Source organism: Pelecanus crispus, chromosome 10 (genome assembly GCF_030463565.1).
Source record: "Pelecanus crispus isolate bPelCri1 chromosome 10, bPelCri1.pri, whole genome shotgun sequence".
NCBI lineage: Eukaryota > Metazoa > Chordata > Aves > Pelecaniformes > Pelecanidae > Pelecanus > Pelecanus crispus.
Genome location: NC_134652.1, coordinates 17,183,240 through 17,204,165, shown reverse-complemented (window position 1 = coordinate 17,204,165; position 20,926 = coordinate 17,183,240). Strand labels below are relative to the sequence as shown.

The 20,926-nt window shown below is 55.1% G+C and overlaps 1 protein-coding gene across 1 annotated transcript; it reads right to left on the bottom strand.

Moving 5' to 3' along the window:
• Window positions 1-1,596: 1,596 nt before the first annotated feature.
• ABCC2 (ATP binding cassette subfamily C member 2) lies at window positions 1,597-19,043 on the bottom strand. The gene is made up of 32 exons (XM_075717774.1): window positions 19,002-19,043; window positions 18,255-18,428; window positions 17,645-17,770; window positions 16,421-16,555; window positions 15,902-16,024; window positions 15,509-15,564; window positions 15,028-15,259; window positions 14,223-14,404; window positions 13,481-13,658; window positions 12,748-13,002; window positions 12,195-12,260; window positions 11,552-11,689; window positions 11,061-11,207; window positions 10,694-10,778; window positions 10,548-10,614; window positions 10,229-10,355; window positions 9,906-10,082; window positions 9,635-9,802; window positions 9,146-9,332; window positions 8,147-8,279; window positions 7,607-7,712; window positions 7,124-7,343; window positions 6,507-6,661; window positions 5,362-5,517; window positions 5,060-5,259; window positions 4,292-4,418; window positions 3,780-3,881; window positions 3,540-3,683; window positions 3,107-3,265; window positions 2,690-2,856; window positions 2,141-2,335; window positions 1,597-1,726 (listed from the first exon to the last, which is right to left on the bottom strand). Exons 1-32 carry the CDS (start codon window positions 19,041-19,043, stop codon window positions 1,597-1,599), a joined length of 4,659 nt encoding a protein of 1,552 aa, XP_075573889.1.
• Between the last annotated feature and the right edge of the window lie 1,883 nt (window positions 19,044-20,926).

The window sequence follows — 20,926 nt, the reverse complement described above, 5'->3', positions numbered from 1 at the left end:
GAGGCCCAGAACACCCTCTTCCTTTGTCAGCACAGTATCTCCAGTGCCCAAGACCCATGTTTGTGCTGACATACCCACCTGGCTGCTCTGGGCTGGGGCAGGGCAGAAGGCAAAGCACAGGTTGTCCTCCAGCCTGATTTTTTGGGGGCTCTGACCTGCGCTTTCCCACAGGGCACTGGAGATGGTGCTGATTGATAAGGTCCTCCCTGGAAGGGATGTGGTGCCCTTTGCCGGGGTGGTGTGTCTTCCTGCTGCTGCCATGCCCTGAAGGAGGGAAGCTCCCTTCTCTTGGGGCGATGTTTGTATCCCCTGTACTGCTGCTCTGTAAATAAAGATTTGCCCTTGTGTATAGGAAGAGCCTGTGCAAGTGTTGGGAGAGCTGGGAGGAGCGTCTGGCCAGTGCTGGGCTGGGGGGCAAAGCCCACAGATGTCATGCAGAGCCTGCAGGGCCAGGAAGATCGTTTACCTTTTGGTGGGGTCCAGCATGCTTCTGCCTTGGTGTTTATGCCAGCTGCAGCTCAGGCACTAGGAAACCCTCACAGGAAAGTTCTCCATTAAGGTGAAGTGATTGCCCCGGCTTCTCCCCACCCCGAGATCCGTGTTACATGACTTGGCTGAGGCTGTGGGTGGCTTGTGTCCCTCCTGCCATCAGCCGGGCTGAAGGGGTTTGCCCTGCTGTAAGTGGGTAGGCAGCAGCAGTGTGCACATGGGCATGCCAGCAGCCGATGTCAGTGCTACAACTCCTGGCTTTCGTGCCCAAGAACAAAGAAGGGTCAAGAGTTTGTCACCAATAACAGCTGTGCTTTGTGTGTGTTACACGTGTGCATGTCAAGTGTAGCATGCACATGTGCCTGCACCTCTCCAGCTTCTCTCCACCAGTCAGGTTTGTAGTCTGGAGCCACAGGCCAAAATCTGCCCCACTAGTGCTTACAATAGCCCCCAGGACTGCTTCATTTATTTGCACTACAATCAAAGGGAGCTGTAGCCATAGGGACGGCTGGCAGGCCCTGGCTTCTCCACCTCTGCTGCCAGAGAGTAGTGTTCATGCCTGGGTATAGCTGTGCCACTCATTTTGGACTCCCCACCTGTGTTACCAGCTTCCCCCAAATACTAGCCAGGTTTAAAGGTAAACCAAGGCTTATTTAGTCAAACTTTTAGTTGAAAGACTAGAAACAGTTACAAAAAGTAAATAAATTATAATATTCAGTCTTAGATTAAACTAAATTTCATTCTATAGTGCTACAGCATCTCTCAGCTAGGTTTCCTTGGCATGGTGAAGTACAAAAACTAAGACGCCCTGAGGGGGGCCATGGTCTGCCTGCCTGACAGATAGATTTTTCCCCTTTATACTGGAATAAATTATGCGGCTCCAGACCCTCATGTGCACAGCGAGCAGGCTGTGGTAGCAAGGTTAACAGCTCACTCGAGTCCAGATCCTCTCTCACGGACAGCTAGAGAAGCCACCCTCTCCACTTCCCAGCTCCAGAGAGACAAATTCCTGGGCAGCCCAGCTGCAGGGAGACACTGGTGCCTGCTTGGTGAGTGCCAGCGGGAGGGAGCTGCCCACGCACACACCCGCACGCTGCTCCACTCCACCTACAGCACGGTGGTTTCCGTTTTTGTGATGCCAGCATCCTCTGCCATTGCGGAGAAGACGCCCTGCTTCCTGAGCAGCTCCTCAGGGCTGTCGTATTCCACAATCTTCCCAGCCTGCAGCACCATCACCCTGGCAGCAGGGAACGAGAAGGGCTGAGCTCCTGGGATCTGGGCCGATAGCGCTGCTGGTGCCAGCACTACAGCCCCACCGACTCTCACTCCTTCTACAGCCACATTATGTGGTTCACCTCTCAGCACAGAGGTGAGGGCACAGCTCTCCTCCCTGTGCTGGCAGGGTGACACACTCCTCTATGGCCTGTTACTGTAAAGAAGGATCCCCAAAAATGTTTCTCCCCACAAAGGCATAACTACTGCATGGCCATCCTTCCCATCCCTCTGTTCTACTCTCCTAGAAGCTCTGTATATTGCTATCCCAGGCACTGCATCCACCCCTGCCCCTCCGGCTGCATCCTTGCTTCTGCTGCTGCCCACCTCTTACCCCATCCTTGGAGACCAGAGCCCCATTCCCCTTGCCCCACGGTACCTGTTGCTGTCCATGATGGTGTGGAGGCGGTGGGCGATGGTAAGGACAGTGCAGGCAGCAAACTCACTCCGGATCGTCGTCTGGATTAAATGATCAGTTTCCAGATCTACAGCTGCTGTTGCTTCGTCAAGAATGAGGATCTTGGCTTTGCGGAGAAGGGCCCGGGCCAGGCACACGAGCTGCCGCTGCCCAACACTGGGATGAGGTGGGTAACGTGAGTTACTAGGCAGACACCAGCATAGCTTCTGCGAGCCTACTGCCACACACCGCCCTGACCCCAACACTTGTGCCTGCCCAGCCCTCCCTGGCCTCGCCCCAGCTGATCATCTGCCACCCTGAGCACCACGTCCCTCAGCATCTTGCTCTCTGGGCCAGCATGGAAGGCTTGGCTCACGCTGGCTCCCTGACAGCCCTGACTCCTGGACCGTTTTCTCTCACCTTCGCTCCCAGAAGCTTATGTGCCCTTGTCCCTGGACAGCCAGTCTGCTGAAGGCTGCTGTTCCCCTGGGACCAGGGGGAAGGGAGGGGAGCTGGGCATGCTCCACTCACCTCAGGTTCTCCCCTCCCTCGCTCACAAGATGCAGCAGCCCCTCAGGAAGGTCTTGCACATATGTCTTCAGGTGGGCCAGCTCGAGGGCCTTCCAGACCTCCTTGTCTGTGTACTGGTCAAAGGGGTCCAGGTTCATCCGCAGGGTGCCAGTAAAGAGCACCGGGTCCTGCCAGGGCCAGCACCGTGTTCAGCCACGCCACGGCCATTCAGCAGGGCTGAATGTAGCCGCTGTAGTTTGGCCACAGCCTGCCCACCCTGCTGCCTGCAGCTGGGCAGGGGAGGTGGCGATGGCATGCTCACAGGCCCTTGGACTCTCCGCAGCACCCAGGGTTGCACTGAGGGCAACGCACCACCCAGGGAACAGAGCCTGGGGAGGATGTGCAGCAGTGGGATGTGGGAAGGTGGGGTCAGTTCACCTGGGGGATGATGGTGAGGTTCTGGCGCAGGTCATGGAGGCCGATCGTTGCTATATCCACCTCATCGATGATGATCGTCCCTCCAGCAGCCTCCAGCACCCGGAACAGGCAGTTGGCGAGGGAGGATTTTCCAGCCCCGGTCCGTCCCACAACCCCAACCTGTGGAGGCAGCTATTTAGACCAGCTGACAGGGTTGAAGAAGACAGGACAGACGCTCTTCATCTAGGTCTAGGGGGACTTCCTGCCCTGCATCTGCAATCACCATCTCCCAGACTGTCGTCTTTGGTCCCTGGCCCACAGCCCAAGTCCCCAGGAGCCATGTCCCATTACCACCCCTCCCCAGCCCACAGACCGAAGCTAAGAGGACAGAAACAACTTTAACACTGTGTCACTATGGAAAGGGTGTAGCAAGGGCAGGTGCAGAGGTCCTCACCTTCTCAGTGCTCCCAATATTGCAAGTGATCCCCTGAAGAACCAGCTCCAGTTCAGGTCGGTAACGAACTTTGTAGTCAATGAACTGGATCTCTCCTTTGCTGGGCCAGCCACGGGGTGGACGCTTTTCTGTCACCCACGGAGCCTGGGGGCACAGGAGCGTTAGGGGGGGTTGCACCCTGCGATGCTGGCTAGCACCAAGCTGTGCAGCAGGTGTTTGCCTGGACCCTGGTCTCCTCACCTCGTTCTTCACTTTCGTGTACTCATGTACCCGCTCCACAGCCACAATGTTCGTCTCCAGCTCCGAAGACGTCCGCACCAGCCAGTTCAGTGTCTGAGTCACCTGTGTAGCAGAGACAGAGGATGCAGAGCTCAGCGGGACCCAGGAACAACCACCCCCCACCTCAGCTCAGGGACTCAGCCTGGGCACGAGCATCCCTGGCCCAGTCCCTAACTCTCCACTCCCCGGCCACAGCCCCCTCTCCTCAGCCCTTCAAAAGCTTTGCTTGCAGCATCTCTGATCCGCAGCGGGAATGTGCTCCTCCCCACAGCAGCAAGCATCCCCCTCACACTGGGATGTGTGCTCCCCTGGCTCCATACCAGCTCCCCAGGTGATGGGACACCCCAGCTAATCCCCTCTCCATGGATCAGAGCTGGAGGCAAGGCAGCATCCTGCAGCCAGCCCAGAGCCATCAGGGTGTTGCTCCTAGAAACAGCCCTGCCCTGGAATAAAAAAAGCTTTCACTGACTCACGTTGAGGGCAGAGGAGACAGAAAGACCCACGATGCCGCCTGCCAAAGTGCCCTTTGAAATCACAGCTAGGAGTGCAGAGAAGAAGACTACCAGGCTCCCAACGAACTCCAGACGGATGGCCAGCCACCTGCACCGGGAGAGCACAGCTGAGGGGCGGTGGGAGAGGCATCTGCCTGCACCCGACACAGGGCTCACCAGTGAGACCAGCACCCCACCAGCATCCCTGTGCAGCCAGCCCTGAGCCCAGCACTGTACACATGGTACCTGCACCTACACAGCATGTTGATTTGTAGCCAATTCTGCCAGCAGGTTCATTTTACCTGTCAGCCCCTGTGTCTCACACATAACCTCCTGTGCTGGTAATGCCATGTATCTGAGGAGCCCCAACTGTACAACCCTCACACACCCACAGTGTCTACCCCGTAACATGTCAACACCAGATACTGCCCCCATCGCACTCCCACCTGGCCTGGAGAATCAGCCTCTTCCCACAACCCACCAAGAGCACCTCAGCCCTTGGCAGCGCAGCTCACCCTGCCCAGGCACTGAACACTTCCAGGGGACCACACTCTGGCTTTCAAAATCACCCTAAAATGTCTCCTTCCCACAGATGGTGTCCCTATCCCAAGCTCCCCCGGCTCCTACACAGCCCCTCAGTCCTGAGATCAAGAGGGAGGACTGCAGCATCTCAGGAACCTCCCTCAGGACACAAAAGCCCCTGGGCAGAGGTGCTGCAGGCTGTGCTGTGGCATAAGGAGTAAAACTCACCTATTTGAGACTATCCAGGAGTAAACACTTTTCTGATTGATGTCCATGGTGCTCTCATTTTGCTGCAGGAACCGTTCTTGGTGTCCATAGGCCCGGATCACAGAAAGGCCTGACACTGTCTCACCAAAGTGGGAGTAGATGGGAGACCTAGTTACAGAGTCCAGACGCCGTAGCTGACGTGACGTGGAGACATAGAAGCGCTGAAATGAGGGACACAGCTTGGTTACCAACACAAAGCCCAGCAGTGACAAAGATACTGCTCTAAGCAGGGCAGAAGCTTCTCTCAAGCCCCGGTTACTCACCAGCACAAAACAGTAGAAGATGCTCAAGGGAATGATAATGAGAGCAAAGAATGGGGTGGCCAGGGAGATCATGAGCAATGTGCTAATGATGGCCATGAAACAGGAGAGCCAGCTGCGGAAGGACATGGGAATGGTCTCATCTATCGTGAAGATGTCCTGGAGCATACAAAGAAGTGTGGAGAAACAGTCAGTGACCCCAGAGAGAGGGAGAAACCCAAAGGCCCCACACATCAGGGTTCCTACACACTCATGTGGTAACACAGTGCCAGACATTTGCAAAACTATTGGATGACACTGAATTGGTGCTAGGGTCACAACCCCATTTAGGCCCACAGCTCCTAGCTTGGAAATGGATGATTTAAAACAGAAGCTTTCTATAATATTTCCCTGTTGCACAGACCAGCTTTGAGAACTGCATCTTCGTCTGGACCCAGGATGCAGGAGCAGGAATTGAGGCAGAAAGAGGGACAGGGCTGAGTGCAGGCCCATGCAGGTGCACCCAGGTCTCCAGCTGGCCATTATCCCTCTCCTAGCTGGGCACCACATACTCCCTCATCTCACAATAAACCCAGCAGACCCGTAGGCTTGATCTCAAGAGAGATTTTTATTCCCAAAAATCAAGAGATGGCACCAAAGGAAGAAGTGGAGTGGCAGCACACTTGAAACTACCTCTCTGTATTCTCCCTCCTTTCTCATTTTGTCTTTGTTTTATGAGTTTCATTTGCATAGCAAAGACCGTGTATTTTGCTGAGACTCCATAACCAGAAGGACAATTCATTATGGGACATGAGCTCCAGGCTCCTGCCTCTCTTGGTAATCTACTCAGGACCCTCTTCAGTTTTTCTGTATCCCTCTTGACCAGGTGGCCCCAGAACAGGACACAGTATCCAGGTGTGGCCTCCCTAGCACTGAGCAGAGGAGATAATAACTTCCTGTGATCTGCTGGCCACTCTCCTCCTAATATAGCCCAGGATGTAGTTTGCCTCATAGTCTGCCTCGCATCCACCATGCCTTCTGGTCCTTTCCAGGCCCTGATCTGGGTTCATCTGTACAGTGCTGAACAGCAACAAGGCTATGCCACCACCCAACGCCCTCCAGACCTGCTGGAACAAACACCTTCTTCCATGTTGGCGCTGTTCTCTTACCTTGGCAAACCTATTCACAATGCGGCCAGTCGGGGTCGTATCAAAAAAGCTCATGGGCACACGCAGGATGTTGCTGAGCAGTTGCTGATGCATAACCCGGGAGGCTCGCACGGAACCGTGAGCAGACAGGATGGTTGCAAAGAGCAGGAAGAGAGCTGCGAGGAGAGCACTGGGCCGTCATCACCAGCTCATGTGTGACACTGGCCCCAGGCACCCTCTGGCTCAAGCAGCTCCAGGCCAGTAGCTCTGCAGCAAGCCACTGTGATAGTCCTGCATCCCACCTTCTTGGAAGGCCCCAGTAACTCTGTCCCACCACAGGGGAAGAACGTAAACCTTTTGGAAAGCCTTGGGCCCTAGCACTACCTCCAAACTGATTGAGGACAGTGATCTTCAACCTAAGGGGGCAACACAGAATTCTTGGGCCAATTTATGCTGGCTTCAGACTGATATCTGTCCCCAGTTCAGCCAGGAGCCAGAAGGAAAGCAGCAGCAGGCAAACGAACACAGTGCTGGGTCCCCTGCTCCCTGCCGCACTGCTGGCTGCAGGTCTTGCAAGCCATATCCCTTCTGGACCACACAGCTGAGGTGAGTGGGATCCCCTGTACTCCCACACTCACCTTGTGACAGCCCCAGGGCCCCAAAGACACCAATCCGCAGGTCTCGCTGCTCCACGGGATAGGTCTGGTTCAGGTAGCGCTGCGCATCGTCAGTCCAGGCACTGAGCCACAGGTTGGTCCCCACAAAGGTGACGTACTGTCCAACGTAGCCCATGGCAACCCAGAAAGAATACCACAAGCCAACAGCACGCAGGTACCGCAGATACATGGAGAACTTCACCTGTGGACCAATTTAGCCCATCACCGCTGCCCAGGAAACCGTGGCCAATGACACCCAGCACAGCCCTGGGACTCCCGCCTTGCTGCCCACAGTGCTCCTCCCCTCCACCACCTTGCCCACCAGTCCCAGGCAGCTCTGTCTCCTTCAGTGTCTCTTGGCTGCAACGGGGCCACAGCCAGCCAGCACCAGCTTCTGAGCCACAATCAGAGTCTTATAGCACTGAGCCAGGGCAGCACAGTGCTTTCTCCATCCATCCTCCTCACCTTGCCGGTTTCCACAGCTTCTTTCTCAATCAGCTGCTGGCCCTTCAGCTTCTTGGGGGACTCCTCCTGGGCCTTCTTCCAGGAATTGGTGCTGTTTTTACTGAGGCTGCAGGGAGGTGATGGGCACCATTAGTCACAGGGTGCTGGAATGGTCCTACTCTCCTGGGGATCCATCCCCATGCTGCACTGGGACTCCAGTGCTGGAGCCCTCTGGGAAATAATATCCTAACTGGGGCAGCTTTGAATGGAAGCCCTAGGCATTTGCAGCCGTGAAATCACAGCCCTCATCCCCAAAAGCAGAATCAGCCAGCAGCACGAGTTTCAGGGAAGACCACAGAGTAAGGCTGTGACACACTAATGTGAGTAAAGGCAAGATCAGATGCTCCTGACCCAGCCCAGCTAGGTCAGGATAGGAGCAGGCAGGGAGGCTCCCAGACCCTTCTGCACAGGAATCCGCCCAGGGAAGCCCCTCGATCCCATCTCCTAGGAAGCAATGCAGGGGCCACAGGAGAGAGCTGAGAGCTCAGGTCAAGTTCCCACCTGCGACTGAACTCTCTCTGATGGATGCTGGCCTCTCGTTTCAGGGTCATGGTCACCACATCATCAGGGCCCTCCTCCACACAAGGCTCAATGTCTTCATCACCCTGCTCTTCATCCCCAGCTAAAGCAACAGCTACAAGCACAGGGATGAGGGAAGGCAGGGTCAGGCACTGAGGAGAGAGCAGGTCCTGCGCACTGCATCTCTGCTGCACTCAGCTCCACCCCACACCCCAGGCCCAGGCTGCATCCTACCACCGCACATCAAAGCCTCTTCCAACCCTGCTGCAAGCACAGTACAGCAGGAGGAAGAAGAAATCTGTTGTGCTGGAGGGAGAACTGAGACGGGACATAGGGCTAAAGGCCTGAATGAAGGCAGTCCCTGCTGGTGACTTATCCCAGTACCACTGGTGGGACCTCATGCAGAGATTTCTGCTAGTTTAGGAGATGCAAGATCAGGTAGGTCATGTCACTCCAGTTCAGGAGCACCTCTCTGAGCAGGTGGAGATGAATCCTGTGGGGATGGACTGGGAATAGCCAGGCTCCAGCTGGACAACTGGGCTGAGCCCAGGCAGGGTGAGCATCCACCTAACCTGACACCACTCCCCCATAGTACTGAGGGACATAATAAAGATGAAACATTATCCAACAGCATGTTTAGAATAAACCAAAGGACATTTCTCACCCCAGCATCACTAAGGTATGGAGCCTGTTTCCACAAAAGATTATGGAAGCCATAAACATAAATGAACTAAATAGGGAGTAAAAAAATTAGACAGGTCCTTCGCTTGCTGTTCAACACAATGGCTGGATGCAAATCTTAGGCAGAAAGTCCTTGTGCTGCTGATTGCCAGAAGTTGGGATGGATGCACAGTGGCCACCACTGGGGCCTGGGCTGGACAGAGCAGGGTCAGACTGACAGATCAGGTCTTGGTGTTTTTATATCCCCAAGACACAGGCACAGCCCCTCTAACTGCTGCAGCCCCATTGTGTTCCCAGTACCTGTGGAATTTTTCTTGGAAGCATCCTCCTCCTGGCTGCCATACAAGCCCAGGAACTGGGCAAAGGCCCCCCTGTTTGCAAGCAGGGTGCTGTAGGAGCCATGCTCAGACACTGCTCCTGCCACCAGCACCACGATGTTATCGACCTGGGGCAGGAAACTGATACTGTGCGTCACCAAGATCCGTGTCTGCAACAAAGTGGTTGCAGGGTAGTGAGTGTCAGAGCACCCCTTGCCCCCCCAACCATGGGCCTGCAGGCTCTCCATCCCCTACTTGGGGACCTCTCTGCTTATCACTGCCTGGCTATGGGAACACAGAGCACCCCTCTGGGGACCCGTGAGGCCTCTCCTGCCTGCTGCAGCCCCACGTGAAAGCCACAGAACCCCTCTCTGCCCCAAGCAAGCAACCTCAGCCTTCCCTGAATGGTCAACACCATGCTAGTGCCACTTCTGCCTGGCCAGGTGGTGGGGAGGAGTGCATAGGTGCTCACCTTCTTTTGCAGCAGACCTTTTGGCCCCAGCACATGCTCGAAGAGGTACTTGCCGACATGAGCATCCACGGCAGACAGGGGGTCGTCCAGGACATAGATGTCTGCATTGCTGTACACTGCTCGGGCCAGGCTGACTCGCTGCTTCTGGCCCCCACTCAGGTTAATGCCCTGGAAGGGAAGGGACCTCCCTGAGCACTGGGATGACACAGGGCAACAGCTCTGTCCTCTGCTGCAGGTGCTATGGGAAACCCATAGTGCCCAGAGCTGATACCTTCTCTCCAATCTCTGTCTGGTCACCCGCAGGCAGCAGTTCCAGGTCTGGAAGAAGGGCACAGGCCTTGATGACCTGCTGATACCTGGCTTCATCCAGTTCTGACCCAAAAAGGATGTTGTCTTTCAGTGTGGCATTCTGGATCCAGGCCTGCTGGGGGACATAGGCCAGCGAGCCCTGGAAAGACAGACACAAGAACACTGCCATCTCCTGCAGCTTGTCCTTGCCCTGAGCCACCGCTCCAGGACCAGTCCTGCCCTGCTGCCTCCCCACCGAGCTCCCACGCAGCCCCACAGCCCCCCGCGCCGGCCGGCTCTTCTCACCTGGATGTTGATGTGTCCCTTGATATTCTCCATCTCTCCAAGCATGGCTGAGACCAGCGAAGATTTGCCTGAGCCCACAGCCCCCACCACAGCCACCAGGCTCCCAGGCATGATGTCCAGGGTGACACTGCAAAGACACGAGGGCTGAGGAAGCAGCACTGCCAGGCCACCCACCAGCTCCTGCCTGGGACCAACACAGACCAGCGTCTCTGGGACACTCGCCTCTAGCAGCACTGTGAGAGGTGCCATCCCCAGCTAACACCACAGGAGGACTCCCTCTCCCCACCCATCTGCCCCCAACATGGCGCGGAGCACTCACTCTCTTATCGCAGCGTTGCCATCCTGCTCCCAGGAAAACGTGGCCTCCAAGAAACGCACAGCGCTGCCTGTCAGCAAAGAGCCGTCCCTGAGGGCTGGGAAAGCCTAGGGTTGGGCCAGCCTATGACCCACAGCGCGTTCACCTACCTGCAATGGGGTTGTGGTGGATAGCTGAGGTGTCCAGGTCTTCTCCACCCAAGTAGCGTTCCAGCCTCTCCTTCGACACGTTGGTCTGCCATGGCGGGAAGAGGGTGTCATGCGGACATGGGACACAGCTGGGTGGGCTGGCAGGAGTCCCATAAGCAGACCACCCCATATACACAGCCCCCACCTCTGAGCCCCAAGCCTGTGTCACGTATGTGAGTCCTGTCCTGTCCCATTGCCAGCAGAGCCCTGTGCACTGACCCCTGGGTGTCCAAGACCCAGGTCCATCACACACCTGAGCCCCCTCTGCCAGTTTGGGCAGAGGTATCATAAGACCCCCCTGCATCCCCTGCCCTGTGTGAGGGCTGACCTGCACCAGGGAAGAGAAGACCAAGGGCAGCATGGCCATGGGGAAGCGCAGCACGTTGAAAAGGGAGATGGCAGTAAAGGCCTTCTTTGCATCCAGGATGTTGTTCTCGTCCACCAGTACATAGACAGCAAAGCTGGCCAAGGAGACCTGGGACAGATAGCAGGTAAAGCCACCATCAGTGTGGTTGTGTGCAGCCCAGACCCTCATGCTCCCCTCAGACCTCAGCAGTGCCTTCCTGCTGGAGACCTGTTCCCCTCCTGCTTCTCTTCTCCTTTGGGCCCTGTCTCTCCATCCTGATGGGACCCCTTTCCACCATAGCTCTCCTGCCAGCAGCCAGGACCATATTCTGCATCCCAGGCATCTGTCAGCTAGCCCTTTCCTCGCTGCTGAAGCACTGCAGCCAAGGTTCCAAATCCTTCCCATCACCTTGGACACAGCCCAGCCCCAGCTCCGAGGAAGGTACTGCCCTCCCCAGACCCACTGGCACTCACCAGGAAGGGGGCACAGCTGAACACAAAGATAGAGATTGACTGCAGGTAACTGAAGTTCACCAAGTCCTTGAGCTCACGTGCCCGGATCTCATTGACTCGCTTCTCAAATGAGGGCTCCCAGGCAAAAAGCTTCAGGATCTGTGGGATTAGCAGGGTGAGCGGGTGCTGGCCTCACAGGAATGCCCACCTCCACACTCAGCTCGCTGGTGGACAGCACCTCCATCACTAGCTCCTGGCTTGCTCAGAACCCTGCTTGGCCACTGCATCTCCCCTCTCCTGTCCTGCCCCATTGCTTATAACACTTCCCCACAGCATTCCCACTCCCTCATCCTCAGCTAACAGGTTACTGCCAGCCCCTTTGCCACCATGGCAGCCTGCACATGACCACAACCATCCAGAAAACCCCCAGAAAACCCTCTCTTGGCTCCCAAGTTTTGGTCCAGGTACCCATTTCTCCTCCACAGCCAACCTTTCAAAAGGTGAGGAAGCCAAGGAAATTGCAGAGACTGAGGCTTGGCTACCCAGACTCAGGGGCCTCAAGCTAGGCTATAACACTGGTGCTGTAGGTGTTGTGCCTCCAGGTACAGTGCACCAGGAAGAGGGGTGCAGCAGCTGCCCGGGGGGTCTCCACTCCACTGCTCACCTTGATTCCGTTGAGGATTTCACTTATTATTTTCATGCGTTCATCTTTGTTCTTCATATTCCTCACCTACAAACAGAAGAGACAGAGGTCACCTAAACCAGACAAGCAGCTCACCCTTGGAAATACATCTGGGCTGCCACAGGGAAGGGAAGGGTGGGCTCCAAAGCCCAGAGAAGCCAACCCACAAAGCTGGACCTTGGGTCCCTGGGGCTCTGGACAACCTGGGAAAAAACAGCACCCTGTTGTCAAGTAGAAGCTAGAGCTTTATTTTATGGTTGATAATATCTTGCTTTCAGTCCTCAAGGCTGCACCCAGCCCTGTTCAAGTTCAGCTCCGATGGTAGAACAGGTCTCACCTGCCTCCCACTCATCTCAGCTGATCACCCCCCAACTCAGGCTAGAGGCAGCCCCAGCCCGAGTCAGATGAACTTCCTAGGCTGGGAAAGATACGCAGCATAACAGGGAAGGGTAGAGGAGTGTGGAAAGTGAGTGAGAGGAGCAACAGTGGGCCTCAGGAGTGGGAGGCCAGGGAGGATCTTGCACCCACCACTGACCTGGATGGTTCTGGCCTTGGCGACCAGGAACCCATTTATGGGGATGAGCAGCACCATGACTGCAATGCCAGCCAGGACAGAGGGGCCCAGCTCTCCCCAGAGGAAGACGATGGACAGGATAATTTGCAGGGGGGATGACCACAGCTGGTGAACGAAGTTGGCCATGTCCATGAACCTTTGGGCATCAGCTGACATCAGATTCACAGTCTCTCCCACTGTGGACTCCTTGCGGGTGGCACTGGACATGGTGAGTGCCTGGAGACAGAAGCAAGCCGGTCTGGGAGCAGCCTGCTTGCCAGCAGCATGGTGCAGAGAAGGGAATTAGCAGGCCAGGCTGAAACTGCTCCTGGTGCCTCTCTGGTGGCCACGGGTGCTGTCATCACTGCCTGCACACCAGCAGCTGCTGGATGCTGGGGGCAAAGAAACACATCCCCACACAGGAATCCCAGTGGCAGCTGCCCTAGGTGTTGCACTGCCCTGAAGAGAAACCTCCCTTGGCCCCTGGTAGCTGTCAAACACATGGCTGCAGCACCCAGGTCCCAGGCAGAACTAGCACCCACAGCATCCCCAGCACCGGGTAGGTGTCCCAAAAGCCAAGCTCTCCCTGTGTCTTCCTGGGAAGTAAAGGGCTTACACCCTAATTGCCCCAGGTTGATGGGACAGGCAATGGATGCTGGTATCCCCAGACCAGCTTGGAGGAAGCCAACAGGGGCGATGACAGAGCCATACCAACCTTCTTGTAGATGGCAGCGATGAGACTGGCACGCACGTTTATGCCGAGCTGGAAGCACAAGCTGAAGTACTGCTGCAGGCAAAGGGACTGGATCAGTGCTGTCAGGAAGAGCAGGATGGCGTACAGGTAGCCTTGCCAGGCAAAGGACTCCTCATCAGACACAAAGGTGATCAGCAGCCTGGAGGGTAAAGAAGCCCATGAGACCCCCACCCTACTAAGACAGACCCAAGCAGGATGCTCCAAACCAATGCAGGGAGAGCATCCTCACAAGAGCAGATGGAGACCCTGCCCCAGACAGCTGGCTCAATGCTCAGCAAGTTGGGGTCCCCTGTTCTGCCAGGGACACTGCATTTCACATACACCAGCAGGTCACTAATGTCAGATCATCCACAGAGACTGTGCGGCTCTGCAAAACAAACAGGGCAGGTCCTGTTGGGTTGAGCTGGACTGACTCAGGAAGGGCCCCAAAGAAGAGCCAGGACTGCAAAACAAAGGACATAGGGAGCAGGGAGCAAAATATCAGCCGTAAGAGCTGGCAGCAAGCTCAGATCAGTTCTTCGTTAAACTGTAACCCAACACATTCTGACACCTTTGGTGAGGCCACAAAAAGTCCCTAGGGTGTGGGGCTGGGAGAGATACACATATGGAGATGGTGCGGTTGGATGCATTGCACATACAGAGGTGGTGGGGCTGGGTGAAAAGCCAGGACAGGGCATGGACAGGGAAGAGAGAAAGGACTCACTTCAGCAGCTGGGGGCTGACAAACACAAATCCATCATGCACCAGCTTGAAAGCCACCGATAGCAGGAGGTTCCGCCAGAAGGTCTTGCACAGCGTTTTCACCAACCAGCCCCTGGGGAAATCCTTGCGAGGGCTGGAGTCCCCTTTGTCTCCCTTCTTCTTCCTCTTTGGCTGCTTCTCCTCCTAGAGGGAAGCCCACACAGAAGTAAAGGAGCTGGTTGTGCAGGCTTCCTGCACCTGAAAGGATGCTTCCAGGGCAGCGCCACAGACCCCAGATCAGGTACCCGGAATGAAGCCTTAGCTTTCCCTCCCGTCATGTTCCCTCTTGCTGATCTCTGCTCATGTCTTCCACCCCCAGTAATAACATCTCTCTAGCACGCCAAAGACAATTGTTCCAAACCCCAGATGAGCCTGAACATCTCAGGCCAAAAATCAGGCACCCCAGGAAGAATTTGAGGCCAGGGTGATCATGGAGTGATGTTCACGCTGACCACATTGCTGGGAGGTATCTGGGGTAGGGAAAGACAGAGATACGGGAGCTGCTTTTACTGCAGACTTGAGGGTAGTTCCTGTCCTTTGGTAGGGCAGAAGGATGGAGGCTTTCTTGGTCTCTCAAAACATGGGGATCTGCCAAGGACAGGGAAGACCCTGTCACGGGTTCCCCCACCCTTGCCCATGGCCCTGCAGAATCAAAGAGGGGAAAACCCAGCAAAGGGGGGCTGCAGGGAGGTGAGGTGGCCCTACTCCCCAAGGCTGGACCTGGATTTCTTAGTCCCATGCAAGGCCAAGAATAGGAAGGGATTTACCAGCACCAGGATGTCTTGGCTCTGGGCCTTGCTCATGTTGTTCCCACACTCTGGGTCACCTTCCTGGCATCTTTTCTTGCGTTTCCGTTTCGCCAGTTCTGCTTGGGCCTTCCTCACTGCAGTCTTCATGTTCTTCTCCAAACCAGCATAAATAGCCTGAGTCTTGTCTTTACCTTTCAATTCCCAGATATCCTCTATCTCCAAGGGCTTGCGATAGCCCTTGAAAACCATGCTGTGGGGCAGAGAAGTCTCCCCTCAGCAAGTCTCGCACACTATACCCAAGGGAAAGTCCTTGCTGCAAGTGCAGAGCCTTCACACCCAGCCCCACCCTGAGCTCAGGCTGCACAGACTGCACCAAATGTGGTGCCTCTCACAACTAACTCCAAGCAGCCTGTGCTGCAGGCTCCCCAAAACAGCACTGCCCCAGCCCTAAAGCACCCCTGCATTTCACCAGCCCAACCTCTCACGGAGCCCTGCTCACCTGGTGTACCATTCAAAGGTGATGGAGCTCAGGAAGGAGGCTGTCACCTCCGGATTCTAGGGTACAAAGCAAAGTGGGTACTAAGAGATTGTTGATGCCGAGAGGTGGCGTTGACAAGAGTTGACTCAGCAACCCCAGCCATTAAGGCACCCCAGGGGTTTCAAACTGTGCCAGCTCCAGCCCCAGGAACCCCATCTTGCAGCTGGAAGCAGTTCCCCTTGGACACACATGCAGATGCCCCACGCTGCAGGCTCCAGCTGTGCCCCTTGCTGAAGCCCTGAGGTCTTCCCTCCCACAGGGGCCAGGAGGAGTCTCTGCATGGAGCCCACCCTGCCCCACACAACGCCAGCTGGGATGTGGTACCCCAAGCCCACTCCTGCATGGACCTCGCACCTTCTTCCTGATTTCCTTTGTTTCTGGGGCAATGTCTGAGAAGCCCGAGACAAGGAAGAGCAGCAGCTGGAGCCCGTAGGAGGTGAAGAAAAGGACAAACCGTGGCACGTCGGAGATCGGTGCCTGCAGGAATGGAGAGCCCAGGATGACTGTTGGGGCTTGTCTCAAGGCCACCTGGTGCTCAGAGACAAGATCCATCCCCAGGACAGTGAACATGGCTGAGTTCAACAGGGCAGTGCAAAACTTGCTCAGCTTCCCTTCAGCAACTCTCCTGGCGTCTCCCTGACCTCCTCCCATAAGTCTATAAGGGGAGAAATTGGTACTGGAGAACTTATGCCTCCCCAAAGAGACAGAATGAATGCAAAGAGCCATTCCTTCTCGGGTGTCTTCTGGTTCCCTAGGGCAGCTGGGACCCTAGTGATACCACTGAAAGCTTGTCAAGAGATGGAAGTCTGAAGGTACCTTCTTTGGGGACAGAACAAGACCATGGGGAAGCACAGAGCTTCTGCTAAACCCAACCTGCAGGGCTCTCCGGAGGAGTGACTGGAATGGCAGTATCCCACAGAGCAGGGACAGTGTCCAGAAGCAGAAAAGTATCCCCGAGTCTCTGCACAAGCAGAAGCGTCGTGCATCATGGATCAGCAGGACCAGGAGCTGGGGGAAAGAAAATCAGTCAGAGGTTCAGGTAGGGCTGCAGGACTAGGTCTGGGCTCTACACATGCCTTTGGAGCATGTGTTCCTGGACACCAGCACATGTGATCTGCTGGGATTCTCTGCCTTGAAGACACTGAGCTCCCAGTGCCTGAGGTTGCTGCCAACCCTACATAAGCTTCAGAGTTAACTGCACAGGGCAAAGGTTTATTTCAGGAAGACATAAGATCAGGCTCCTCATAGGAAAAGCAAGGTCTGAAGACACCCTGACATTACAGCAGAGCACTATTTCTCTTTTTAGCTGTTCTCACCCCAGATTCTCAGATACGCCCAGCTGTCAGGAGTCACACCCTGTCTCCTGCATATTGCCTCCAGGCCTGGAATTAAAGCCAGATCAGAGACCCAGCTGCACGGCCTCTCTGGGCAGTCCCCTTGGCTTATAATCTCATGTGAACTCTGTAAGTGAAATTAAATGACATGACAAAATACGAAGGATAGTAAATTGGGGTGTTACTTTTGCTTTTAAGTGCAGCTCCTGAGCATTACAGCTTTGTTAAGACTGTTAGAATATCCCATGTCTCATACGAGATATCTGCAACTTCCACGCACATATTCCATCAAGCTAATAGTCCGGATGTCCTCAGCTTTCTCCTCTGCCTGGGTATCCTGTGGCATTTCTCGACTCTCTGCACAAAACTGAGTCGCAACCCATGAGAAGCTGTGAGACATCAGAGCAGCAAGGTATGGTCTGATGTTCACGCTGTGCAATCAGTCCTGTGAAACCCATACTGCTGCTACTAAGGCTTCTGCCAGAAAGCTCAGCTATGCTCACAGACATAGTATATATCCTGGTTTAAAGGGTAAAAGGAGGGAGCACTGTACAACCAGATGCCTGCCCTCAACCTGTCGCCCTTGTGCACCACCCATGGACGTTCAGGGCTAGTCCCTACCCATCCTCCAGGCTACGCTTCCCTCGTGGACACAGCTTCCAGCTGATCTCTGTGCTATGGGGAGTTTTCTGCTGCTTGGCCCCACGGTCTCACACCCTGTCTCTTTGGTGACACACAGCACGTTTACTGGCCGATCTCTTACCCATGTGGCGATGTACAGGCTGGGGTTCGTGTACTGGACAGCTGGCAGGGGGTCCTGCTCTGTGTCCTCTACAAATGCCAGGGCCAACTCCACCACTGCCGTCAGCATCAGCAAGGAAGCCAGCAACTGCGGGGAGAGGGGAGCAGCCGTGAGGGGAGACCCAGCCCACTGTGGGCACTGGGAACCACTGGGAGACAACACAGTTGGGTGTAAAAGCACTGTCCCCCATACACCGTTACACCCTTTCCAACCCAAACCTGGCCTGGGAGAGCTTTCTAGAGCCCTGTGAAGCTGCAGCACTTCCACAGGAGCACTGCCTTTTTTAAGCTTGGAGGGTACCAGCCAACAAGATGAGAGGCCCCAGTACACACCTCTGCCCTCCCTCCCCATGCATCCCAGCCCTGTTATCCCCTCTGTCCCAGATATGCCTTGTCCTGGGCCCCCCTTTACATTTCTGCCCCAGATGGTGCCGTAGCCCATTGCTCCTTCTCTCCTACACTTCTCATCTCTCCATCCCACATCTGACTCCAGCCCAGAGGCTTTCCACTCACCACTTCTCCATCCCAGGCTCCTCCAGCCCACCCCCTGTGCCCCCTCAGCCCCACTCTACCTGTTTGGTGATGTAGAGTTTGGTCACAGATGATTTCTTGGCTCTGGATTTGCACATGGGCAGGAGCTGCCATGGAGCCAAAACCCAGAAGAAGCCAAGGGGGACCCAGACCAGCACAGTCTGCTGGAAGCACACGGGCAGGTCAGCATCCGGACGAGCAAGGTAAGAGGCATTCTAGGGGCAGCAAGGACAGACAGCCGAGTCACTTGGAATGGTTTGACCCTCACTCAGCTCACGGCACAAGAGCCACCACTCTATAGTTCCTGCCCGCTCTGCTCCACCCCATCGCACCCGCCCTCCTCAACACACACCTTCTTGGCCGAGCATTTCGGCACTCAGCCAAAGGCCCAGGTGATGTCCCCCTACCCATGTATCTGCCTGAACCTGGGAGAGCCTCCCCCACAACCACCCCTTGCTGGAGCCAAGCCAGCTGGAGCAGCTGGACCCAAATCATTCCCCAAGAGGTCCGTGCAGGGTGTCCTGTGTTCCCAGCTGGGCTGCGGGGCTAAAACAGGACAGGGCTCACTCGGGGAACTGTCATTTGCATTGATTCCTCGTGGATACCACGCAGGCAGCACACAGTGCTCAGTGCCATGGCAGTCCTGGATAATACCAGAACATCTGCTGGCTGCTGGGAGTTGGGTCCCACTGGCTGAACAAGCTGTGAGCCTTGGGATCTACTGCTCTCCCCTGAGGACCAAGCATCCTACCCCAAGAATGGGCGATGGGGGTGATGCAGCCACTCACCCAAAAGACAGAGCCGCAGAACTCCTCCAGGGCTGTTGACATGGCTCAGGGGAGAAGAGACAGCAGCTCCTTCCCCTCACTCTGCCTGGCTGTGAGAATCCTGGGTAGATGCTTGGGACAAAATTCCCTACACACCCTCAAGTGGTGTTAGGACAAATCCCTGATGACATGCAGTTAATTGTTAACTTGGTGCTATTGCACAACACGGCAGACCAAAGCAGTGACCAAAAGGGCTTTGGAAACTGCATGGGCTCTGGGGAAGGGAGGAGACGAAGACCGGAGAAAGAGATCAAAGGGGAGAAGCAGGGAAGCCACTGTCAGAGTCACTGCAGGACACCACAGCCATTGCTCAGAAACTACAGCCTTCATCAGTGCACACCAACAGACAAGCTCGTATGGACCCACTAAAGACACTACTTCAGTGCAACAGATCTCTCCTGCCAGAACAAGTGTGCTGAATGCTGCCAAGAAGTCCAGCAGAGGCTGTTCCCTCAAGAGCCAAAGGTGACAGTACCCTTTTTGTCATGTGCCACCCAGCAAGGAGGCCCAGGACACCAGCATTCCTCCAGGCCTGGCAACCTGGGAAGCATCTGGCAGCTGAGCTGACCGCATGCTGCAGTGGTCTTTCTGAGTCCCCAGAATCCAGGTTCCTTTTACCAACTTCTTCTGGCCTGCAGAGCTTGGAGACTTTCCCAGCTTTTCCCTTTGCTTCTCCCTTTCCCACATCTCCGTGTTGTCTGCGTGTTACGGCACCTGGCTGACCACAAAACCCAAAAGAGACTTTGAATCTTCATTGTAGGGCAACCCCCAACATCCGAGACAGCCAGAAGACCATTCCTAAATCATTACCCTGCTGCTTAGAAAGGTGGAGGAGGGGGGCAGGTAGGGGTGGTACTACTCTAAGGCTGGAACTGAATTTGCTTTATCATGCATGCTCTTGAAGTGCAGTAGGTAAAAGGGGACAGCAGGGTGACTGCAAGGATTCTGCTGTCTCATTGTTCATGGAGTTAGTAGATAGCTCAGAAGTCAAGGATGATACAATGAGTAATTGCTCAGGAACAACCCCCTTACCATCAATACCAGAGAAAGGTTCAATGTCCAACTCATTGGTTAATTATTATTGGCTTGTCTGATTAAATCCACTTGGTTCTGTAAATAAAGCTACCCCTAGTGCTTAGGTCCTCCAGGCCAGAACCAATACACTGCTGATGCGAGCAGCGATCTGATGCAACAGCTAAGAAATAAGTGAATGGAGCAGTCACTCCTTCAGCCCTTCTCCATCCAGAGTGCTGACGTGACTCTTCTTTCTGCTTGCTGGAACAGATGTCCTCTGGCCTTGCTCGTACCCACCTGAAGCACTGCTGCAAGGGGACCACTTGCTCGCGACACCTTCCTATTTAATGCTCTGTCCATCGCTTGTCTTGGTTTTCAGTACATATCACAGCCCATCTTCACTCCATCTTTGGTCTCTCATTCAGAGTTGAAGTGTTTTGCTCAGCACAGGATGCCAGCTACCTTTAATGTTCAAAGCAAACACCCCCCCCCACTTTCTCTACCTTCAGACCTGAGACATGCTCCTCCTAAAAACCCACAAAGCTACCTCACTGTCCTTAAGCTCCTTCCATAAAGCTTCCTTCACTACAGTACCAAGAAAATGTTCACCGGGACCAAGCTAATCAAAGTGGTAAGACCTCTTTGGCCACCAATACCACACCATTTCCCTGTGCTCCCCTGCCTTTACCCATCTGTTGTCCACCATCTTATAACTTAAGTTTTCAAAATTAGGCACTGCTTCATGCCTGTCTCACACAGGGTCTGGTCCAGGACAGAGCCTTCTGCAAGGCAATCTACAAATTAGTCCAGCCCTCACTGCTCATCTCTGTTTCTGAAGGGTTTGTTTCTCTGCTTTGTTATGCTGTAACCCC